Raw genomic sequence first — 23,026 nt, forward strand, 5'->3', positions numbered from 1 at the left:
AGGTTTGAAGTTAATAACTCATCTCCTTCTACCTTAGGCCACAAACTTATCAATCACCCCTGCTGCGGACCACTTCTACAAAGAAGGGATCCGTATGCTCCACGACCGCTGGACTAAGTGTGTACATGTAGGAGGGGACTATGTTGAAAAATAAATGTGCTAGGTTTTCTAAAATTGACTCCTTCTACCTTAGGCCACGAACTTATCAACCACCCCTCGTATACTACCTTGAGATTCATTTTCTTGCAAGCATTTACAGGAAAATTAAAAAAAAATTTAACAGAATTTATTTAAAATTATACATATACAAAGATTGACAGACAACCAATTAGCAAATAAATAAATAATATTGAGAACATGAGTGTAGAATCCTTAAAAGTGAGTCCATAGATTATGAAATCAGTTCAGATTTGAGGTGAGTAAAAATTTCCACGCTGGTTCAGGAGCCTGATGGTTGTAGGGTAATGACTATTCCTGCACCTGGTGGCGGGAGATCTAAGGTTCCTGTACCTCCTGCCCAATGGTAATAGCGAGAAGAGAGCATGGCCTGGATGGTGGGGGTCCTTGATGATGGATGCTACTTTTTGTGGTAGGGCTCTTTTAAATATGCTCAATGATGGGGAGAGTTTTGTCAGTAATGGACTGGGCTAATTCCACCTCTTTTCTATTCCTGGAAATTGGTTTTTACATACCAGTGATGAGGCAGCTTCTGTGGGCAGAGAAATAGATTTAACATTCCAGCCCAGTGATCCTACTTTAGCACATTAAGTGTGATGAAGGGACATCAATCTGAAATGTTAGCATGTTTCACTCTCTACAGAGGCTGACTGACCTGTTGAGCATTTTTCCAGTGAAGGGGTGCTGGACAGCACATTCGAGCTACAGAAATCTGCAGAGCCTGAACTTGAGCCCCAAAAGCAAAGAAAATTTTCACTAGGATGGGCACCTACAACCAAAATAGTCATTAGTACCCCTCCTAGAGGCACCATTTTAGATGGTTTTTATGTATTCTTTATATACTTGCCACACTTCAAGAAGACATTATCTTTATAGATACAATTTCCCTCACCAATATTACGCTCACATGCCTAGTGCCAAAATGTGCATGCACACATCAGATAACATGGTTAGCATATCGCTTTACAGCACCCACCAGCGATCAACATCGGGGTTCAATTCCCACCGCTGTCTTTAGGGAACTTGTACATTCTCTCTGTGACTGCATGGATTTCCTGTGGGTTTCCCACATTCCAAAATGACATATGGGTTAGGGTTAGTGAGTTGTGGCCATGTTATGTAGGCAAAGGAAGCTTGCTGACACTTACAGACTATTCCCAGCACATCCTCACTGATTTGATTTGATATAAATGAGGAGTTCTTAACCTTTTTTATTCCCTGGACCCCCTTGGCAGTCCAATGAAGCCTATGGGGCCCTTCACAGAATAATGTATTTAAACATATAAAATAAAATACATCGGATTACAAAAGAAACCAATGCATTTATCAAAATATCAAACAATCAGATTTGTGATATAGTAACATATGTGCTTTATGGACACATTAAATAACATGACTATATAATATGGGCAATTTAAAATTCAATTTTATTTTCAAAGACATATCAGTGTGGAGGCTGTTGTTTAGCTTGAATAAGAACATTAAACTGTGGGATGGTCTTTGACAAACATCACATGTCACGTTGCACTTCCAGTCACAGGCTAGCCTGACAGTTGGACAGCTACATTGCACAAGTGTCTGCAGACAAGATGACTGCAATCACGTTTGATCTAGCAGCGGGTATAATAACTATCGTAATTTCGAGGGGGTCCGTGGACCCCAGGTTAAGTACCTCTGACATAAATTGATACATTTCACTGATGTTTCCATGTACATGTGACAAATAAAACTTATCTCTTTAAACCTCAGAAACAGAATCAGAATCAAGTTTAATATCTCCGGCATATGCCATGAAATGTGTTGGTATGCGGCAGCAGTACAATGCAACACATAAAGACAGTAAATTACAGTAAGTGTATACGGTGTATAAAGTTAAAATAAATAAGTAGTGCAAAAAAAGTAGTGAGGTAGTGTCAATGGGTTCAATATCCAGTCAGACAGAACGAAGAAGCTGTTCTTGAATCACTGAGTGTGTGCCTTCAGGCTTCTGATGGTAACAATGAGAAGAGGGTATGTCCTGGGCAGTGGGGGTCCTTAATGATGGATGTCGCCTTTTTAAGGCATCGCTCCTGGATACTGAGGAGGTTAGTGCCCATGATGGAACTGGATGAGTTTAAACTTTCTGCAACTTATTTCGATGCTGCGCAATGCGCCCCACCCCACCCCATGCCAGATGGTGATGCAACCTTCATATTTGGCATCTATACCGCACATGTTTTGTGACCAAAGCGTTCTCAGAGTAGCTCTTTTGGAATTTGCAGCGATTTGTTCATTAAGGGTCATGATTACTGATTAACATAATAAAGGACAGCGTGGTAGCGTAACAGTTGGCGCAATGCTTTACAGCACCATCTAGGAATCGACGATTGGGTTTCGATTCCCACCGCTGTCTGTAAGGAGTTTGTACATTTTCCATGTCTGCATGGATTTCCTCCAGGTGCTCCAGTTTCCTCCCACTTTCCAAAAAGATGTTTGGTGTCATGGTCACAAAGATTCATTTGTTCATTCATAATGTGCAGTGTCGCATGGCGTGAGCGATCATGGTCTTTCCTCGACCATGATTGTTGTACAGAAGTGGTTTGCCATTGCCTTCTTCTGAGCAGTGTCTTTACAAGATGGGTGACCCCAGCCATTATCAATACACTTCAGAGATTGTCTGCTTGGTGTCAGTGGTCGCATAACCAGGGCTTGTGATTTGCACCGGCTGCTCATACAACCATTCACCACCTGCTCCCATGGCCTCATGTGACCCTGACTGGGGGCTAAGCAGGTGCTACACCTTGCCCAGGGGTGACCTGCAGGCTAGCGGAGGGAAGGAGCGCCTTACACCTCCTTTGGTAGAGACGTATCTCCACCCAGCCACCTGTTAAGCTTCATTACCTAATTCAAATCCTTAATTCCCGGGGCTGAAGTGGTTGCCACAAGAGGACACAGGTTTAAGGTGCTGGGGAGTAGGTACAGAGGAGATATCAGGGGTAAGTTTTTTACACGGAGAGTGGTGAGTGCGTGGAGTGGGCTGCCGGTGACAGTGGTGGAGGCGGATACGATAGGGTCTTTTAGGAGACTATTGGATAGGTACATGGAGCTTAGGGAAATAGAGGGCTATAGGTAAGCCTAGTAATTTCTAAGGTAGGGACATGTTCAGCACAACTTTGTGGGCCGAAGGGCCTGTATTGTGCTGTAGGTTTTCTATGTTTCTACGTTTCAAAAAACATGCAGTTCAATGTCTTAACAAGAACTCATTTTCAACGGAATATTTTCCTACATTGGTAATTGGCCATAAACCTAACCAACCAAGCCCGTCTGCTTACTGAGTTTAAGTAATATTAGCCACAGGTTAGACATGATCTACAGAAAAAATGAGATCACACAGACCACAATAGCAAACACAGTCCGCTAAAATGGTGAAATTTAAACTTTGCTTAAAGAGTTGGTTTCTCCTGAACAATAAATCAATCACTTTAATATGGACGATAAACCAATCAGATGACTTCCTATAAATCTGCAGTTCTACCAGTAAAATATGTAGAAACACAGTAGCATGGCAGTTAACGCAATGCATTACAGTACCAATGAGCACCAAGTGGGGTTCAATTCCTGCCACTATCTTTAAGGAGTTTATACGTTCTCCCCGTGATCACATGGATATTCTCCAGGTGCTGTGGTTTCCTCCCACATTCCAAAGAAGTACGTACCAGGGTTAGTGCGCTATGTTGCCGCCAGAAGCATGGTGACATTTATGGGCTGTCCTGGCACGTCCATGGACTGTGCTGTCATTGATGCTAAAGGCGCTTTTCACTCCATGTTTCAATGTTTTCATGTACATGTGACAAATTATCTTATACAGTACATATAAACAAAAACAAAAATTTTGGTGTCAGTCTCAGGGTTTGCTCAATCTTGGTGGCCCGTAGTTACGAACATGGTTAGAGCATTGGCTGACTGGTAGGAGGCAGTGAGTGGGAATAAAAGGATCCTTTTCTGGTTGGCTGCCAGTGACTCATGGTGTTCCGTAGGGGTCGGTGTTGGGACCACTTCTTTTTATGCTATATATAAATGATTTAGATGATGGAATAGATGGTTTTGTTGCCAGGTTTGCAGATGATACAAAGGTTGGTGGAGAGACAGGTAATGTTGAGGAAGCAAGTAGGATGCAGAAGGATTAGGACAGATCAAGAAGAATGGGCAAGAAAGTGGCAAATGAAATACAATGTTGGAAAATGCACTTTGGCAGTAGAAAAATATGTGCAGACTATTTTCTAAATGGGGAGAAAATCCAGGAATCTGAGATGCACAGGGACTTGGGAGTCCTTGTGCAGAATACCCTGAAGGTTTTCTTGCAGGGTGAATTGGTGGTGAGGAAGGCAAATCCCATTTTAGCATTAATTTCAAGAGGTCTAGAATACAAGAGCAAGAGTGTGATGCTGAGGCTTTATAAGGCACTGGTGAGGCCTCACCTTGAGTATTGTGAACAGTTTTAGGCCCTTCATCTTAGAAAAGATGTGCTGGCTTTGGAAAGGGTCCAGAGGATGTTCACAAGGATGATTCCAGGAATGAAAGGGTTATCATACAAGGAACATTTGATGGCTCTGGGTCTGTACTCGCTGGAATTCAGAAGGATGAGGGGGGATCTCACTGAAACTCACTGAAGTGTTGAAAGGCCTAGACAGAGTAGATGTGGAAAGGATGTTTCCCATGGTGGGAGAGTCTAGGACAAGAGGGCACAGCCTCAGGAGAAAGTTCTTTAGCCAAAGGGTGGTGAATTTGTGGAACTTGTTGCCACATGCAGCTGTGGAGGCCAGGTTGTTGTGTGTTATTAAGGCAGAGATTGATAGGTTCTTGATTGGACACAGCATCAAAGGTTACGGGGAGAAGGCTGGGAACTGGGGTTGAGGAGGACATAGAAAAAAAGGATCAGCCATGATTGAATGGTGGAGCAGACTCAATGGGGCAGATGGCCTCATTCTGCTCCTATGTCTTATGGTCTTATGGTCATATTCATTTCTTGTTGAATAATTTATTGGCAGCTTTGGTGGCTTTTGCAGAAATTTCTATCTTAGTAACTGACTTGTTCCAATTAGCACCATGCAATTACGAAAAGAAAATGGGAGTTAGAAATGGCTTCTGTCACACAGTTTGTGGAAAGTACATCATAAATGATATTAATTTTATTCATTTAGAGATGCAGCGGGGAGCAGGCACTTCTGGCCCAACAAGCCACACTGCCCAGCAAACCACCTATTTAACACTAGTTTAACCATGGGACAACATACAATGACCAATTAACCTACTAACTGGTATGTCTTTGGACTCTGGGACAAAACAGGGGAACCCAGAGGAAACCCACATGCACCTGGGAAGAACATACAAACTTTATTACAGAATTCTGAACTCTGATGCTCCAAGCTGTAATAGTGTCATGTGAACTGCTATGCTCCTATGGTGCCCATGACACATTGCACTGTATATTTCAATGTAAATGTGACACATAAAGCTAATCTTCATAATCTCCCTCTTTAAATCTGCTGCTTGTATTCTAACTACCACATTTCACTCACCCGTCGTCATCGTTCTCAATAACCCACCTTGGCTCCTGGTCCAGCAACCTCTTCAATCCTTTCAAAACCTCATTTCTCTGTCGCTGTACCTTCTTCCAGATCTATAATCCTCTGAGCTGCACAAGTTTCTCCGTCTATGGCTTCCTGTTCGCTTGTTAAGTGAGGGTCATGTCTGACTAATTCACTCAATTCTTTGAACTAGTAATAGGGAGGTTCAAACAGGTAGTGTCCTTTAATTAGTTCATGTTGATTTTCACAAAGTTTTTGACAAGAAATACTCAGATTCTTGAAATATCTCCCCATTTTGAAAATAGTCTGCACTGTTATTCCTTCTACCAAAGTGCATGACCAAATAAATTCCGACACTGCATTCCACCTGCCCCTTTCTTGCCCATTTTCCTAATCCAAGTCCTCCTGCAGCCACCCTGTTTCCTCAGCACTACCTGCCCACCTACATATCTTCATATCATCTGCAAAATTAGCCACAAAACCATCAATTTCATCATCCAAATTATTGACATACAATGTAAAAAGCAGTCCCAACACTGACCCCTGTGGAACACCACTAGTCACCAGCAGCCAATCAGAAAAGGCTTCATTCCCACTGTTTGCCTCCTGCCAATCAGCCAATACTCTATCCATGCTAGTGTCTTTCCAGCATTCCTGCAATACCATGGATTCTTATCTTGTCATGTCAAAATCTATTGATTCTTGAAGAATCAGTACAAATGCCTCCACAATTTCTTTAGCTACCTCATTCAGAACCCTGGTGTGTAGTCTGCCTGGCCCAGGTGATTTATCTACCTTCAGACCTTTCAGCTTCCCAACCACTTCCTCCACTAGTAACAGCAGCTACACTTCCTTCTTCCCCCTGACACTCTCAAAGATCTGGCATACTGCTAGTGTCTTTCACAGCTAACACTGACACAAAACACTTATTCAGTTTGTCCACTATTTCCTTGTCCCCCATTACCACCTCTCCAATAGTCCAATATCTATTCGTCTCTCTTTTACTCTTTATATTTCTAAACAATATCTTCTTTGATATTATTGGCAAGCTTACATTTATATTTCATCTTTTCTCTCCTTATGGCTTTTATAGTTGCCTTCTGTTAGTTTTTAAAAGCTCCCCAATTCTTGAACTTTTCACAAATTTTTACTTTATTATATGCCCTTTCTTTTGCTTTTATGTTGGCATTGACTTCCCTTGTCAGCAATGGTTGTGTCATACTGCCTTTAGAATACTTCTTCTTTGGGATGTACCTATTCTGCTCCTTCTGAATTGTTCCCAGAATCTCCAAACATAGGTGCTCTGCTGTCATCCCTACTAGTGGCCCCTTCCAATCAACTTTGCCCATCTCCTCGCTCATCCATCTGTAATTCCGTTTACTGCACTGTTAATACTGATACATTTGACTTTAGCTACTCCCTCTCAAATTGCAGGGTGAATTTGAAAAAATAAGCTGAAAAATAGCGCTTGGAATTTAATGCAGACAAATGTGAGGTGTTATACTTCAGTAGGACCAACCAGGGTAGGTCTTACACAGTGAACGGTAGGGCACTGAGGAGTGCGGTAGAGCAAAGGGATCTGGGATACAGGTGCATAATTCATTAAAAGTGGCATCACAGGCAGATAGAGTCATAAAAAAGGCTTTGGCACATTGACCTTCACAAATCAATATATTGAGTACAGGAGATAGGCTGTTATGTTGAAGTTGTATAAGATGTTGGTGAGGCATAATTTGGAGTATTGTGTGCAGTTTTGGTCACAGACCTGCAGGAAAAATGTAAAAAGGTTGCAAGAGTACAAAGAAAATTTACATGGATGTTGCCAGGACTGGAGGACCAGCGTTAGAAGGAAAGATTGAACTGATTAGGACTTTATTCCTTGGAAGGTAGAAGATTGAAGGGAGATTTGATAGAGGTGCTCAAAATTATGAGGGGTATAGATAGGGTAAATGCAAGCAGGTTTTTTTCCACAGAGGTTGGGTGGGACTTCAACTAGAGGTCATGAGTTAAGGGTGAAAGATGAAAAGTTTAAGGAAACCATGAGAGGAAACTTCTTCACTCAGAGGGTTATGAGAGTGTAGAATGAGCTGCCAGCACACATAGTGCATGTGAGCTTGATTTCAAAGTTTAAGAGAAAGTTTAGATATGTACAGGGATGGTAAGGGTTTGGAAAGCTCTGGTCTGTGTGTACGTTGATGGGAGAAGGCGTTTTAAATGGTTTAGCATGAACTAGATGGGCTGAAGGGCCTGCTTCTGTGTTATACATTTCTACGACTCTATGACTTATTCAGCTCATCAGATTTTTGTTTTGATGAAATGTGATATGACCAGCAAGGTCCACAGAGTTCAAAAACAATTTGTTACGTTTAATTCTAGAAAGGATCTGCAATATGGAAAGTGAAATGCCATTTCCACCGCAGTAATATCAATCTGTTTGATGATCACAATACTGTTCATCTGTCTATTGGTCAAAGCCCTGTGACATTGAATGCTTAGGGAACATGTAAGCAACTAATATTAAAGACAACATACATTGTCAATATTAATAAATCTATACTTGCTTCCAGCTCATTGCTGTCTCATCCACTGGATAACTTTACTTTGAAAATGAACTTATTCTCAAAGCATTGTAAGGATTGACAAACAATAAAACCCTTTTTTACAGGGATAAAAACAGTGAATGAGGCTTTGGGCTGGCTGTATCATTGTGTGGTTCAGAAGTTGCAAGGCATCAGACCACAAGACCCTACAGAGGATAGTAAAAACTGCCAAGAGGATCACCAGGGTCTCCACAGCTTCTTCCCATCACCCCCAGAATTTGTTACATTTACAGTGAGTGTTGTAGATGAAAGGCCCAAGTGTTGTAGATGAAAGGCCCAAAGGACTATTGTGGATCCCTATCACCCATCCCACAATCTCTTTGACCCATTACCATCAGGAAGGAGATACAGGAGCATCAGAACTAGGACTGTTAGACTGGGTAACAGCTTCTTCCCTCAGGCTGTAAGATTAATGAATACCCTGCCACCACTGAGGTCTTGTCACTAGGACAGTGAACAGTTTATTGTTCACCTGTGCTGAACAATACATGCACTTTTGAATGATATTTTATTAACTTATTTATAGAAATACAGGTTGAGCACCCCGTATATGAAATGCTTGGGGGCCAGAAGTGTTTTGAATTTTGGATATTTTCTGATGTTGTAATATGTAATGAGTTAGCTTGGGATCACTATCATTTTCAACTCTGAATTTATGTGCTACTGGGAAGTAGTTTCTGTCTTACTTTTGTCATTCACACATATGTACTGATGCAGCCGTTCGGCGAGTTAGGTTTTCATCAGAGACGATCCTCAAAGTTCAAAGTTCTAAGTAAATTTATTATCAACATACGAGAGGTGATTGATAAGTTCATGGCCTAAGGTAGAAGGAGCAGTTCAACTCTTTGAGTGTAAATGCAGAAAGTTTGAAGTTAGTAACTCATCTCCTTCTACCTTAGGCCATAAACTTATCAATCACCCCTGCTGTGGACCATTTCTGGAGGCCCAAAACACCGACTTCTACAAAGAAGGGATCCGTATGCTCCACGACTGCTGGACTAAGTGTGTAAATGTAGGAAAAATAAATGTGCTAGGTTTTCTAAAATTGACTCCTTCTACCTTAGGCCATGAACTTATCAATCACCCCTCGTACAAATATGTTACCATATACAACCCTGAGATTAATTTTCTTGCGGGCACACTCAATAAATCCATAACAAAATAATAAGCATAAAAGCATCAATGAAAGACCACACCAACTTGGGTGTTAAAACAGAGTGCAAAAACAACAGACTGCACAAATACAAAAAGAAAGAAACAATAAAAATTCATAAATAAGCCATAAATATCGAGAGAGGAGATGAAGCATCCTAGAAAGTGAGTCCATAGGTTGTGAGAACGGTTTGGTGATGGAGCAAGTGAAGTTGAGTGAAGTTATCCCCCTTGGTTTAAGAGTCTGACGGTTGAGAGGTAATAACTATTCCTGAACCTGGTGGTGCAAGTCCTGAGGCTCCTCTACCTTCTTCCTGATGGCAGCAGTGAGAAGAGAGTGTGACCTGTGTGGTGAGGGTCCCAGATGATGGATGCTGCTTTACTGTGGCAGCATTTTGTGTAGAAGTGTTCAATGGTGGGGAGGGTTTTACCGGCGATGGACTAGGCTGTATACACTATTTTTACTAGGATTTTCCAATCAAGAGCATTGGTGTTTCCATACCAGGCTGTGATGCAGTCTTGGCAAACTCAGAGAAAATTTCTCAGCTCTTTCGTGATCAGCAGACACTTTATCGCCACAAATATTTAAAAATTTAATGCTGTTCCTTTTCTTAAATTTCTGCAACCAGCCTGCTGACTATTCACAATTACCTTCAATTTTCAGATCATCGTGATAGATCTATGCTTGTTTCATGATCAGGCATATGTTCAGTCCAGCACCGATGAATCCATTATCTCAATGCACGATCGAGTTCTTCATTTTACACTTTATGCAGTGTTTATCTATTTTTCATTAACTCTGTTCGTTACATATGTGAGGTCACTCCTCAGAACTGTCTGTGATGCACAGAGACCTGTGCATCGCCTGGGCACCTTCCCAGTGCCTTGTGGAATCTTCCATTTGTGACATCATGTCAGCACTCAAACAATTTTTGGATTTCAGTGTTTTTTAGATTTTGTACTTTTGGATAAGGGATGCACAACCTGTACTTGGTTTTATTTGCTGTGTGTGATATATGTTTTCCAGGTGCACGCTGGTCCAGAGGAATGTTGTTTCGTTTGCTTACGTATATGTACAGTCAGATGACAATAAACTGAACTTGAGACAATTATTACAATTTCTTTCTTGCAGGGACTGGATGAAATAATACAACCCTGAGTGTTCTACATTGAATCTGTTGACACCGTTGTCAAGGTCTAGAGGAAATGTATTTCCCAGGGAGACTGCATGTGCCGGAATCAGGAGGGAATAGGAATCTTCTGGAGGAACTCAACGGGCTGAGCAGCATACGAAGGGGAGAAAGAAACCATCGACGTTTCAGGATCAAACCCCGCATCAGGTCTGAGTGGAAGCGGACGATAACCAGTGTCAGGTGATCAGGGAGTGGCAAAACAAGATCTGAGATGTTTGGTGGACCGAGAAGAGCTGAATGATAGCTGGCAGCTTGTGCAGGCAGGGGAGGGGAGAAGGTGTAGGGAGGTATTGGCAGGTGAATGATAGATGAAGGCAGATAGAGACTTGTGCGGACAAAGGTCTCGTGGCTATTGCAGCTGCACGGGAAAGGAGATGCCAGTGGCAGTGTGGGAGAGGGCAGAAGCCTCTGTAGACATGCTGAAAACTATACTGGGACTGGGTCTCCTCCTCCTGTCAGTGCTGCCCCCCAGTGTTCATTGATATCTGCCTTCTGGTGTTAATTCAGTGCTGCCCTCCACAGTACATTCAATGGAAGAACAACTTGGACCAGGACAACATCCCATGCACTATCAATCTATAGGCCATGTCACTCAGGGATTTGGGCTATATATTTTTGTGATTGTATGTTTTTTTGTCAATGTAACCAAATGTGCTCTATGTGGTACAGTATATGCACAATGTGCTGTGTGTTGTTGGTAATATGTTTTGCACCTTAACCTGGAGAAATGCTGTTTCATTTGGCTATGTTCATGTATGGTTGGACGATAATTAAATTTGAACTTCAGAGAAACAAAGAGAGGCAGATAGAGTGAGGTGGGAGGAGGGGAGTGCGAAGGTTTGAGACAGCTCATGTAAGAAGATGAACAGGAACACAACAGGCTGCCAGCGCTGAAATCTGTAAAGGATATTATTTTTTAGAGATACAGCACGATAACAGATCCATCTAGCCTAACAAACCCGCACTGAGCAGTTGCACCCATATGAGTAATTAAACTCCCTACCCGTACATCTTTGGGATATGGGAGACGAAAGAACCAGGAGGTCATGGGGAGGACGTACATATACCTTATAGACAGCAGCAGGATGAAGTGATAATGGGGACCATTAGAGCAGAGTTGAATGGCAGATGGAAATGCTGCCCAGTAGGGGATTGGAAGGGGGAAGACTGGCTAATTTATCCTCTCCACACTCAGTTCTTTCTCAGGGTTTCAAACCAAAATGTTGACAATTTCTTTCCTCCTGTAGATGCTGCTCAGCCTGTTGAGTTCCTCAGTAGATCATTGTTTCCCAGGGTTCCTCGCTCAGTCCATTTGATTGGTGAGAAATTGAAAGCAGTACTGTGAATGGATTTAAACCAGGTGAGTGGTTAGTCATTCTCCCAGAGGCCGACATCCACTGAAAGATCATTTTATGGGGAGCCTCGTCGTTCCTCATAGAACATCTGTCTCTGTTTTCCAAGAAGTATTTTCAAAGATGTTTGAACAGATGCATCGAGAAAATGGATAGGAACCCATGAAGCAAACAGCAGCCAGATTCAAGATTCAAGCTGATTTATCACATGTACATTGAAACATACAGTGCAAAGCATTGTTCACATTGAGGGTGTGCTGGGAGCGGCCCACAAGGGTCGCCACACGTCCCAGCATGAACACAGCATGCCCACAATGCTCGGAAAAATAACACAGAACACAACAAACAACTAAACAACAACAGGAAAACAAGCCCTGTTCCTCCCTTCAATGCAGTTAAAGCATCCCCTAGTCATAGCTGGTGGTTGATCTACAATTATATTTCTTTCATATGACTTGCAAAATTAATGGATAGCATCTTAAAGAATACAAAGATCAAAGTAAATTTATAATCAAAGTACTTATATGTCACCATTAATAACCCTGAGATTCATTTTCTTGTGGGCATACTCAATAAATCCATAATAGAATAATTCCACAATAGAATAATTCCACAATAGAATAGAATAATAACCATAATAGACTCTGCAAGTGGATCCTCAGCTTTCTAACCAGAAGACCACAATCTGTGCGGATTGGAAATAACGTGATCATAACATGATTGAGTTCACTGTGAAATTTGAGAAAGAGAAGCCGAAATCCGATGTATCGGTATTTCAGCGGAGTAAAGGAAATTACAGTGGCACGAGAGAGGAACTGGCCAAAGTTGACTTGAAAGGGACACTAGCAGAAGGACGGCAGAGCAGCAGTGGCTGGAGTTTATGCAAGAAGAGAGGAAGGTGCCACACAGATATATTTTAAAAAAAGAAGACATTTTCAAATGGAAAAAGGATGCAACCATGGCTGACAAGAGAAGTCAAAGCCAAAGTTAAAGCAAAGGAGAGGGCATACAAGGAAGCAAAAATTAGTGGGAAGACAGAGGATTGGGAAGTTTTTAAAAGTTTACAACAGGAAACTAAGAAAGTCATTAAGAGGGAAAAGATGAACTATGAAAGGAAGCTGTCAAATAATATCAACGAGGATACTAAAAGCTTTTTCAAGTATGTAAGGAGTAAAAGACAGGTGAGAGTAGATATAGGACCGATAGAAAATGATGCTGGAGAAATTGTAATGGGAGATAAGGAGATGGCGGAGGAACTGAATGAGTATTTTGCATCAGTCTTCACTGAGGAAGACATCAGCAGTATACCGGACACTCAAGGGTGTCAGGGAAGAGAAATGTGCGCAGTCACAATTACGACAGAGAAAGTACTCAGGAAGCTGAATAGTCTAAGGGTAGATAAATCTCCCGGACCAGATGGAATGCACCCTCGTGTTCTGAAGGAAGTAGCTGTGGAGACTGCAGAGGCATTAGCAGTGATCTTTCAAAAGTCAGTAGATTCTGGTATGGTTCCGGAGGACTGGAAGATTGCAAATGTCACTCCGCTATTTAAGAAGGGGGCAAGGAAGCAAAAAGGAAATTATAGACTTGTTAACTTGACATTGGTGGTTAGGAGGTTGTTGGAGTCAGTTGCCAAGGATGGAGTTACGGAGTACCTGGAGGCTTATGACAAGATAGGCAGAACTCAGCATTGTTTCCTTAAAGGAAAATCCTGCCTGACAAACTTATTGCAATTTTTTGAGGAAATTACAAGTAGGCTAGACAAGGAAGATGCAGTGGATGTTGTGTATTTTGATTTTCAGAAGGCCTTTGACAAGTTGCCGCACATGAAGCTGCTAATCAAGATAAGAGCCCATGGAATTACGGGAAAGTTACATACGTGGATAGAGCATTGGCTGATTGGCAGGAAACAGAGAGTGGGAATAAAGGGATCTAATTCTGGTTGGCTGCCAGTTACCAGTGGTGTTCCACAGGAGTCCGTGTTGGGGCCGCTTCTTTTTACGTTGTACATCAATGATTTGGATTATGGAATACATGGCTTTGTGGCTAAGTTTGCTGATAATACAAAGATAGGTGGAGGGGCCGGTAGTGCTGAGGAAACAGAGAGTCTGCAAAGAGACTTGGATAGATTGGGGGAACGGCCAAAAAAGTGGCAAATGAAATACAATGTTGGAAAGTGTATGGTTATGCACTTTGGTAGAAGAAATAAACAGGCAGACTATTATTTAAATGAGGAGGGAATTCAAAGTTCTGAGATGCAACGGGACTTGGGAGTCCTTGAGCAGGATACCCTTAAGGTTAACCTCCAGGTTGAGTCGGTGGTGAAGAAGGCGAATGCAATGTTGACATTCATTTCTAGAGGAATAGAGTATAGGAGCAGGGATATGATGTTGAGGCTCTATAAGGCACTGGTAAGACCACACTTGGAGTACTGTGTGTAGTTTTGGGCTCCTTATTTAAGAAAGGATGTGCTGAAATTGGAGAGGGTTCAGAGAAGATTCACTAGAATGATTCCAGAAATGAGAGGGTTAACATATGAGGAACATTAGACCTCTCTTGGACTGTATTCCTTGGAGTTTAGAAGAATGAGGGGGAACCTCATGGAAACATTTCGAATGTTGAAAAGCATGGACAGAGTGGATGTGGCAAAGTTGTTGCCTATGGTGGGGGAGTCGAGTACGAGAGGACATGACTTAAGGATTGAAGGGCGCCCATTCAGAACAGAGATGCGAAGAAAGTTTTTTAGCCAAAGGGTGGTGAATCTATAGAATTTGTTGTCACGGGCGGCAGTGGAGGTCAAGTCATTGGGGGTATTTAAAGCAGAGATTGATAGATTTCTGAGTAGCCTGGGCATCAAGGGTTATGGTGAGAAGGCAGGAGAGTGGGACTAAATGGGAGAATGGATCAGCTCATGATAAAATGGCGGAGCAGTCTCGATGGGCCGAATGACCAACTTCTGCTCCTTTGTCTTATGGTCTTATAAAACATCTCCACCTCGCTGAAAATCAACACTGGCATGCCACAGAGGTGTTTGAATAATCCACTGCTCCATTCTCTCATCACCCTTATCTGTGCACCTAAGCATAGCTGAAGAAGCATGTATAAATCTGCTCATGATACAACCATTGTTGGCAAAATCTCAGATGGTGACAAGAGGGTGTACAGAAGCAAGATATATCAGATAGTTAGGTGGTGCCATAGCAACAGCCTTGCACTCAATGTTAGTAAGACCAAAGAACTGATTGTGGACTTCAGAAAGGGTAGAACGAGGGAACACAAACCAATCCTCACAGATGGATCAGAAGTGGACAGAGTGAGCAATTACAAGCTCCTGGGTGTCAAGATCTCTGAGAACCTAATCTGGTTGCAACATACAAATACAGCTATAAAGAAGGCAAGACAGTGGCTATGGTTCATTAGGGTTTGAGATTTAGTTCGTCACCTAAAACACTCAAAAACTTCTACAGATGCACTATGTGTCCTGCATATGCTTGGTTTTTATATATTTTTCAATCAATGACGAGATTTCCTCCCCACATCACAACTGAGCTTCCAAAATGACGTCCAATCGGCTGATTGAAAAGTATATAAAGGCCAAGCATTTGGAGGACACACCAGATTAGATTATGAGAACACTCAGTCCTCTTTTATTGTCATTTAGAAATGCATACATGCATTAAGAAATGATACAATGTTTCTCCGGAGTGATATCACAGAAAACAGGACAAACCAAAGACTAACACTGACAGAACCACATAATTATAACATATTGTTACAGCAGTGCAAAGCAATACCATAATTTGATGAAGAACGAACCATGGGCACGGTAAAAAAAGTCTCAAAGTCCCCGAGTCGATTGACTCCGGAGTCCCTGTTTGCAGGCGGCAAAAGGGAGAAACTCCCTGCAATAAACCTCCAGGCACCATCAACTTGCTGATGCCTTGAAAGCAGCTAACCACAGCCGACACTGAATCCGTCCGTCCGAAAACTTTGAGCCTCCGACCAGCCCCTCCAATACAGCCTCCTGAGCGCCATCCTCTGCCGAGCCCCGGCCGCTGAAACAAGCAAAGCCGAGGATTTGGGGCCTTCTGCTCCGGAGATTCCGGTTACCACACAGTAGCAGCGGCAGCGAAGCGGGCATTTCAGAAGTTTCCCAGGTGTTCCTCCGTACTCTCATGTCCATCTCCATCAAATCAGAATTGTGCACGGTCCCCTACCTGACAGATTACAGGTATCATTTACCGGAGAGGCCGCGCGTGCTGAGTCGCGCCACCATCTTCTCCTCCTCCAAATCAACAGCGCACTGACGATATCCCCTCACATGGTGACAAAACATTTCCAAGTAAATCGCCAAGATCAGAGAACAACTCAACCACCCGAGCTGCATATTTTCCAAATTGTTTCCAATGAGTGATGACTGCTTTGGCAGACCTGATCCATAGAGATATGGTCACTGTACACTCTGAAAATGGGAGGGGGTGGCAGAGCGACACGGTAGAATAGCACTTCAGAGTGCCAGCGATCCGGGTTCAATTCCTGCCACTCTGTGTGAGGAGCTTGTATGTTCTCCCCGTGACTATGCAGGTTCCTTCCCACATTCCAAAGACTTACGGGTCAGTAAGTCGTGGGCATGTTATGTTGGCACCAGAAGCATGGCAACTCTTGCGGGCTGCCCCCCCCCCCAGCACACCCTCAGGTTGTATTGGTTGTTGACATATTTCAGAATGAGAATCGTGAAGTTTGTTGTTTTGTAGCAGTGGTACATTGCAATACATAATAATAAAGAAAAACATACATTACAATAAGTAGCATGTATCAGTAGAATAGATCGATAGATAGATATAATTAGATAAGTAGTGCAAAAAGAGGGAATAATTACTGGGTTCATTGTCCATTCTAAATTCTGAAGGCAGGGGGAAAGAAGCTGTTCCTGAAATGTGTATATAGTGAATATTATATATAAGTCTGTATATTTCAATGTACACGTGACAAATAATGCTAATCTCTCTTTCTTTCTGTAAGCATGTGCACTTTGTGCTTCCCCCTTTGGAAACTCCAACCTCGATTCTGTTGTCACACTCAAATGCCATATCCAAGAGGTAACTGCAGAAGCACCCATTTTTATATAAAGTATGTTTTATATACAAGTAGAACTCAACAGAAGTATCTGTCAGGACTATGAATACTTGCATTGTGAAAACAAGCTCTAAATAGCTTTTTCAAAGGCTGCTTTCCATTGTGAAGTGAGCAAACACTAAAAAGCTTTTTAGCTCAGCATGCAAGGCTGTGAAGGCAATCTGACCTTAATCCAAAAGCAACAAAAATTTAGATGAGTGTGCATGTGCACATGCGTGATTGACAATTATTCAAGTTCTGGCTACTAATGGGGAACTGTTCCAAACGGCCGCATGTATTTTGGATTTTTGGCTATGTGAACCATCCATTCATTTTAATTAGCAGAAAATGGTGGTGGTGTGCCATAATTTCCCGATAAATGCTCCCAGTGTGACCCAGAAGTGCTGGATCCCACTCCCACACTCCAACCATTTAAATTTGTTACAGCATAATTTGTCTATGTTCAAGATGCCAAAAATGCCTCATTTCTGATATCAATTAGTGCTTTATGACAAATACAGAGGTGGCAGATCAGAGTTAAGTTTGTTGAAAAGACTGAATTCAACCACATTATCCATAAATCTTTATAAAGTGCCTATAATTTTCAGTTAAGTGTGGAAACTAGAACAAGCGATTTGTTCGATTGAGAATACTTTGCCATTTTGTTAGCACTGGCAGCTCAGTCTTCTCAATTCCAGTTCTCTGGTGTTGGTAGCCATACAAAAGCTCACCTCCTGAGCTAGTTTCTCTCTCTCTTTAGGTTGGTCTCTTCAGCTTTCTGGTGGATGTACTCCACATTCACAAAATGGTGACCCACAAGAACCTCTTTCCCCATTCCCCAATCATCAACATACGGTCCCCTCCCAACTCCAACTGGCCATTCTCCTCTGACCTCTCTCATTAACAAGGCATTTTTGCCCACTGGATGTGTTTTTGTTTTCACACCATTCACTCAGAAGCCCAACAAAAATATATTTTTAAAAACAGTGGATGCTAGAAATCTGGAAGAAACACAGGAAACGTTGAAACAGTCAGGAGAAAGAGAAACAGAGTTAATGTTTTCGGGCCGAGGGTCTTCATCAGAATGAGGAAAGGGAGAAAGCAATTTAGCTTAGAGTTGAAAAGATTGAGAGGGGTGAATAAGGTTTATCTGATATCTTGAGATCAAATGTGTTACTATGGCACCTGAGTCATATTGTACCGTCGTTTTGCAAAGTGGGTGCTCATAGCAGAGGTGAGGACAAGGCTGCACTAACAGAGGAAAAAGAAGTCAAAATTGGAAATGGATGATTGGCAGACATGGCCAATTCCAATACACTCCGTGGCCTCTTTATTAGCAACCTCCTGTACTGAGTGTATGTTCATGGTCCTCTCTTGCTACAGCCCATCCACTTCAAGGTCCAACATGTTGAGCATTCAGAGATGCTTTCCTGTACATCGCTCTTGTAATGAGTGGTTATTTAAATCAATTTCACCATCCTATCAGTCTGAACCAGTCTGGCCACTCTCCTTCGACCTCTCTCATCAACGAGGCATTTTCGACCACAGAATTGCTGTTCACCGGATGTCTTTTGTTTTTCGCACCATCCTCTGTAAACACTGGAGACTGTTGTGCAAGAAAATCCCAGGAGATCAATAGTTCATGAGATACAAAATCACCCCATCTGCCACCAATAATTATTCCACAGTCAAAGGCAGTTAGATCACATTTCTTCCCCATTCTGATGTTCAGTCTGAACAACAACTGAACCTCTTGACCATGTCTGCATGCTCTTATGCATTGAGTTGCTACCACATGACTGGCTGATGAGATACTTGCATTAACGGGCACATGTACAGGTACACCTAAAAAATTGGCCACTGGGTGTGTACGTAATTTGATAATAAATTTACTTTGAACTTTAAACTTTGAGATTCCAGCTACTACAGTCTCTTATGTCTCTTCTAATCAAGCTACCTAGCCCACATTTTCTTTCTCTGCCATCTTTTTTATTTTCCCATTGTAAATGTTATGTATGGAGTTGGTCATCCTCATTACCTGCTTTTCATCTTTCTTGTGAGATCAACAAACTTCAAGATGATACTCAGTCCATACGCATGTCATAACACAGATTCCAAATCACTGAGGATTCAGCATTAATCCCTGTGGCATTCCCATAGTTCCAGTTTACTGGTCACCATACAGAGAAGTGCAGTGCTCTAGTAGTATGGTGGTTAGTACACGGTACTATGGTGGTTAGTACAATGCTTTACAGTACCAGCAACATGTGTTTGGTTCCCACCACACTCTGTAAGGAGATTGTACATTCTTCCTGTGACTGTGTTGGTTTCCTCTGGGTGCTCTGATTTCCTCCCACAATCCAAAAGCATGCCGGTTGGTAGGTTAATTGGTCCTGTGATTAGGCTAGGGTTAATTCAGGGCAGTGCAGCTCGAAGGACTGGAAGGGCTTATTCTGCACAGTATCGCAATAAATTAAATCATTAACTTAAACTCTTCAGAACAAGCACAAGTAAATACCAAACAACAAAAAAAAATGTTTTGTTGCCATGCCCAGAACCTGCTTCAAGATCCTGTCACTTTCACCTGGATTTCTTTCAACAACTGTCTCTGTTGATGATGCCAAGCCACAGGGTATCCAGGGTATTTCAAAAATATCGAAAACATCAATGTCACATGAAACTGGAGGAAAGTATCTAATGTCATTGAACAATAAATATCAGTTCTGTCATCAGCTTACCTCTGGGCTGGAGTCCAGGGGTGTTTCTCTTCCAGCTTTGTTAACAGTGCCACAGTCAGCTGCGTATCAACCTCGAGGGATCCTCCAGATATTAATTGGACTTCTGAGGCCCTGCTAACTTGTTTGTGTCTGCCCTTCCTGGGACTGTCTGCAGAGACCTGAGTTCAAGTACAATTATTGCAACTTTTCATTAAATTGATATATGAATTATTTTTAAAACTGTCATACTATTACTGTATTTAAGTCTCCATAAAGCTCTGAAAAGACACCGGGATAATTATTTACCATCCTTACGGCTAAACGGCACAATTACTCACAATAGTTCCTTCAGCTAATGAAAATAACTGAAGGCAGTGGGGGCAATTCAACGATAATTAAAACTTCTTCAGTAAGCTATTTCATGGAAAGACACTGATAAATTTATCATTGCAAATCAGACTAACTAATCCTATCTATCTTCATCTCCAACTAATTGGCATTCCGGGGCATTATGATAAGAACAGTGAAATCCCTACAGTCGTGTGTTTTTAACAGGGAAACTTCAAGATTCAAGATTGTTTATTGTCATTCTTCAGTACACGAGTGCAAAGGAGAATGAAATTATTGTTACTCCAGATCTGATGCAGCATTAAAAAAAACAACAAAAATAAAAAAAAACACACAATAAATATTAATATGAAAGCAATCCTATGTGGCCTCCTCTGCATTGGTAAGACCTGTTGTAAATTGGGGGCCTGCTTAGTTCAGCACTTTCCCTCCCACTGCCAAAAGCAGAACTTCCTGATGGCTGAAGGGTTTAATTCCGACTCTCATTCCTTTTCTCACATGTCGGTCTATGGCTTCCTCCTGTGCCAAGGTGAGGCCACCCTCAAGATGGAGGAGCAACACCTTATATACCGTCCGGGTAGCTTTCAACTTGATGTTATGAATATCAATTTCTCCTTTCAGTAAAAAAAAATTCCCTCCCCCTCCCCTGTTCCCCACTTTGGCCTCTTGCCTCTTCTCACCTGCCTATCACCTCTCCTGAGACCCTCCTCCTTCCCTTTTTCCCATGGTCCATTCTCCTCTCCTATCAAATTCCTTCCTCACCAGGGCATCACCTATCACATTTCAGCTAGCCTCCTTCCCCTCCACCCAGCTTTTCTATTTTGGCATCTTTCCCTTTCCTTTCCAGTCCTGAAGAAGGGTCTCGGCCCAAAACTTCAACTGTTTATTCATTTCCATAGATGCTGCCTGATGTGCTGCATTTTGTGTGTGTTGCTTTGGATTCCCCACATTTGCAGGCTGTCTCATGTTTACAATGTACAGGTAACTGTTAAGTGTGTCTCTGTAGAGGTAAGATCATCTTATATACATAGACTAGGTGTATGGGGTGTCCATGGAGGGGTAGCACCTCTGGGGAAGGGGCTTTTTGTGTCCATTCCAGGGCAGCTCACTCACATTCGGTCCCCACTGGACACTCAGCTCTCACCTGTGGCTCTAAGTCGCTGTTCGCATGTGACAGCAGCCATACCCTGGTACACCACTTTGTTAGGTGGGCTCAATCGGGTGAGGGTAGCCGGGCGGGCTTCATACCCTGGTGAGATAGGGACCTGCCTGTCCTAGCGTGCGAAGTCAACTCTGGCAGACAGGGTGGATGAGATCTACAATCGCCAGGAAGGTGATTTTGCAAGGCTCAACGGAGAGTGAAAGGTATGACAAGACACAGAAGATGTCATGGTCATCCACTGCAACCAAGGAGGACCCCAGTTTGTATCTGTAGGCCCTGAAGTCAAGAGAGTGGAACTGTCCTAGTACAACAGCTTCTCCACTTTAAAAAACTCTACCACACAGGTGTCCTGTCGTTGTTGGACACATCGGACAACCACCACCATACATAGAGTGATTACATGTACATAATGTAATGCTAGCTGCAGGAGTATCTGAACACAAGGAGATTCTGACAGGAAATGACAGGCGACAAAATGACTCTAGGCAAGAGGAACTCTTCTGGGTAGTAGCTGGGTTTATGTAACCTGGGGTGGTGGGGTGGGTTAAAGGGTGGAGGTGTTGATCAGCCTGACATCTTGGAGGAAGTAACTATTTTTGAGCCTGGTGGTCCTGGTGTGGATGTTATGAAGCCTCCTCCCTGTCAGCAGTGGGACAAACAGTCTATGAGCAGGGTGGCTGGGATCCTTTATCATATTGCTGGCCTTTTTCTGGCAAAAATTTCATGATATTGAACAGCCTGCTTGCTATATTTAAATCCAAATGCATACTATTTGATTTTAATGTCACCTATTGTTTAGTGTTGGGTGACGGGGTGGAGGTCCATCTCTACCAAAGAAGGTGCAAAATGCTCCTTCCCTTCACTAGCCTGTGGGTCACCCTCGAGCAAGGTGTAGCACCTGCTTAGCCCCCTGATCAGGTTCATGTGAATCCATGGGAGCAGGTGGTGGATGGTCGTATGAGCAGCTGGTGCATATCACAAGTCCTGGTTTTGCGACCACTGACGCCAGGTAGGCAATCTCTGAAGAGTAATGATAATGGATGGGGTCACCCATCTTGTATGGACACTGCCCAGACAAGGCAATGGCAAACTACTTCTGGAGAAAAAAATTTGCCAAGAACAGCTATGGTTATGAGACCATAATCGCTCATATCATATGACATGGCACATAATGATGGTGATTAGTGTGTTAACATGGAAAAAGGGTTAAAACTATAGTTTAAAAAAAAATACACACACACACACACCCGTTAGTCTCATAAGACCATGGATTTGCACCTTGGAAGGTTTTCAGGGTGCAGACCTGGACAAGGATATATGGAAGACCAGCAGTTGCCCATGCTGCAAGTCTCCCCTCTCCACGCCACCGATGCTGTCCAAGGGAAGGGCATTAGGACTCATACAGCTTGGCACCGGTGTCGTCACAGAGCAATGTGTGGTTAAGTGCCTTGCTCAAGGACACACGTGCTGCCTCAGCCAAGGCTCAAACTAGCGACCTTCAAATCACTAGACGAACACCTTAACCACTTGGCAACGTGCCAACACAGTTTTAAAATAATGTGATAAATATGGATACTTTGGTTAGAAAAATCAAAATATTATCAAACTATTTTATCAAATGAATGAAATGAAATATTACAAAG

At 42.5% G+C, this 23,026-nt stretch overlaps 1 protein-coding gene across 1 annotated transcript in view; it reads right to left on the reverse strand.

Annotated features, from left to right (window-relative positions):
- Positions 1-23,026, reverse strand: part of LOC134353570 (doublecortin domain-containing protein 1-like) — a 610,678-nt gene that overhangs the window by 298,769 nt on the left and 288,883 nt on the right. Inside the window, exon 20 of the mRNA XM_063061626.1 lies at positions 19,895-20,052. Coding sequence (XP_062917696.1) covers positions 19,895-20,052 — 158 coding nt within the window. The remainder of the gene's footprint in view (positions 1-19,894; positions 20,053-23,026) is intronic.

Source organism: Mobula hypostoma, chromosome 11, assembly GCF_963921235.1.
Source record: "Mobula hypostoma chromosome 11, sMobHyp1.1, whole genome shotgun sequence".
In the NCBI taxonomy this organism is placed as follows: domain Eukaryota; kingdom Metazoa; phylum Chordata; class Chondrichthyes; order Myliobatiformes; family Myliobatidae; genus Mobula; species Mobula hypostoma.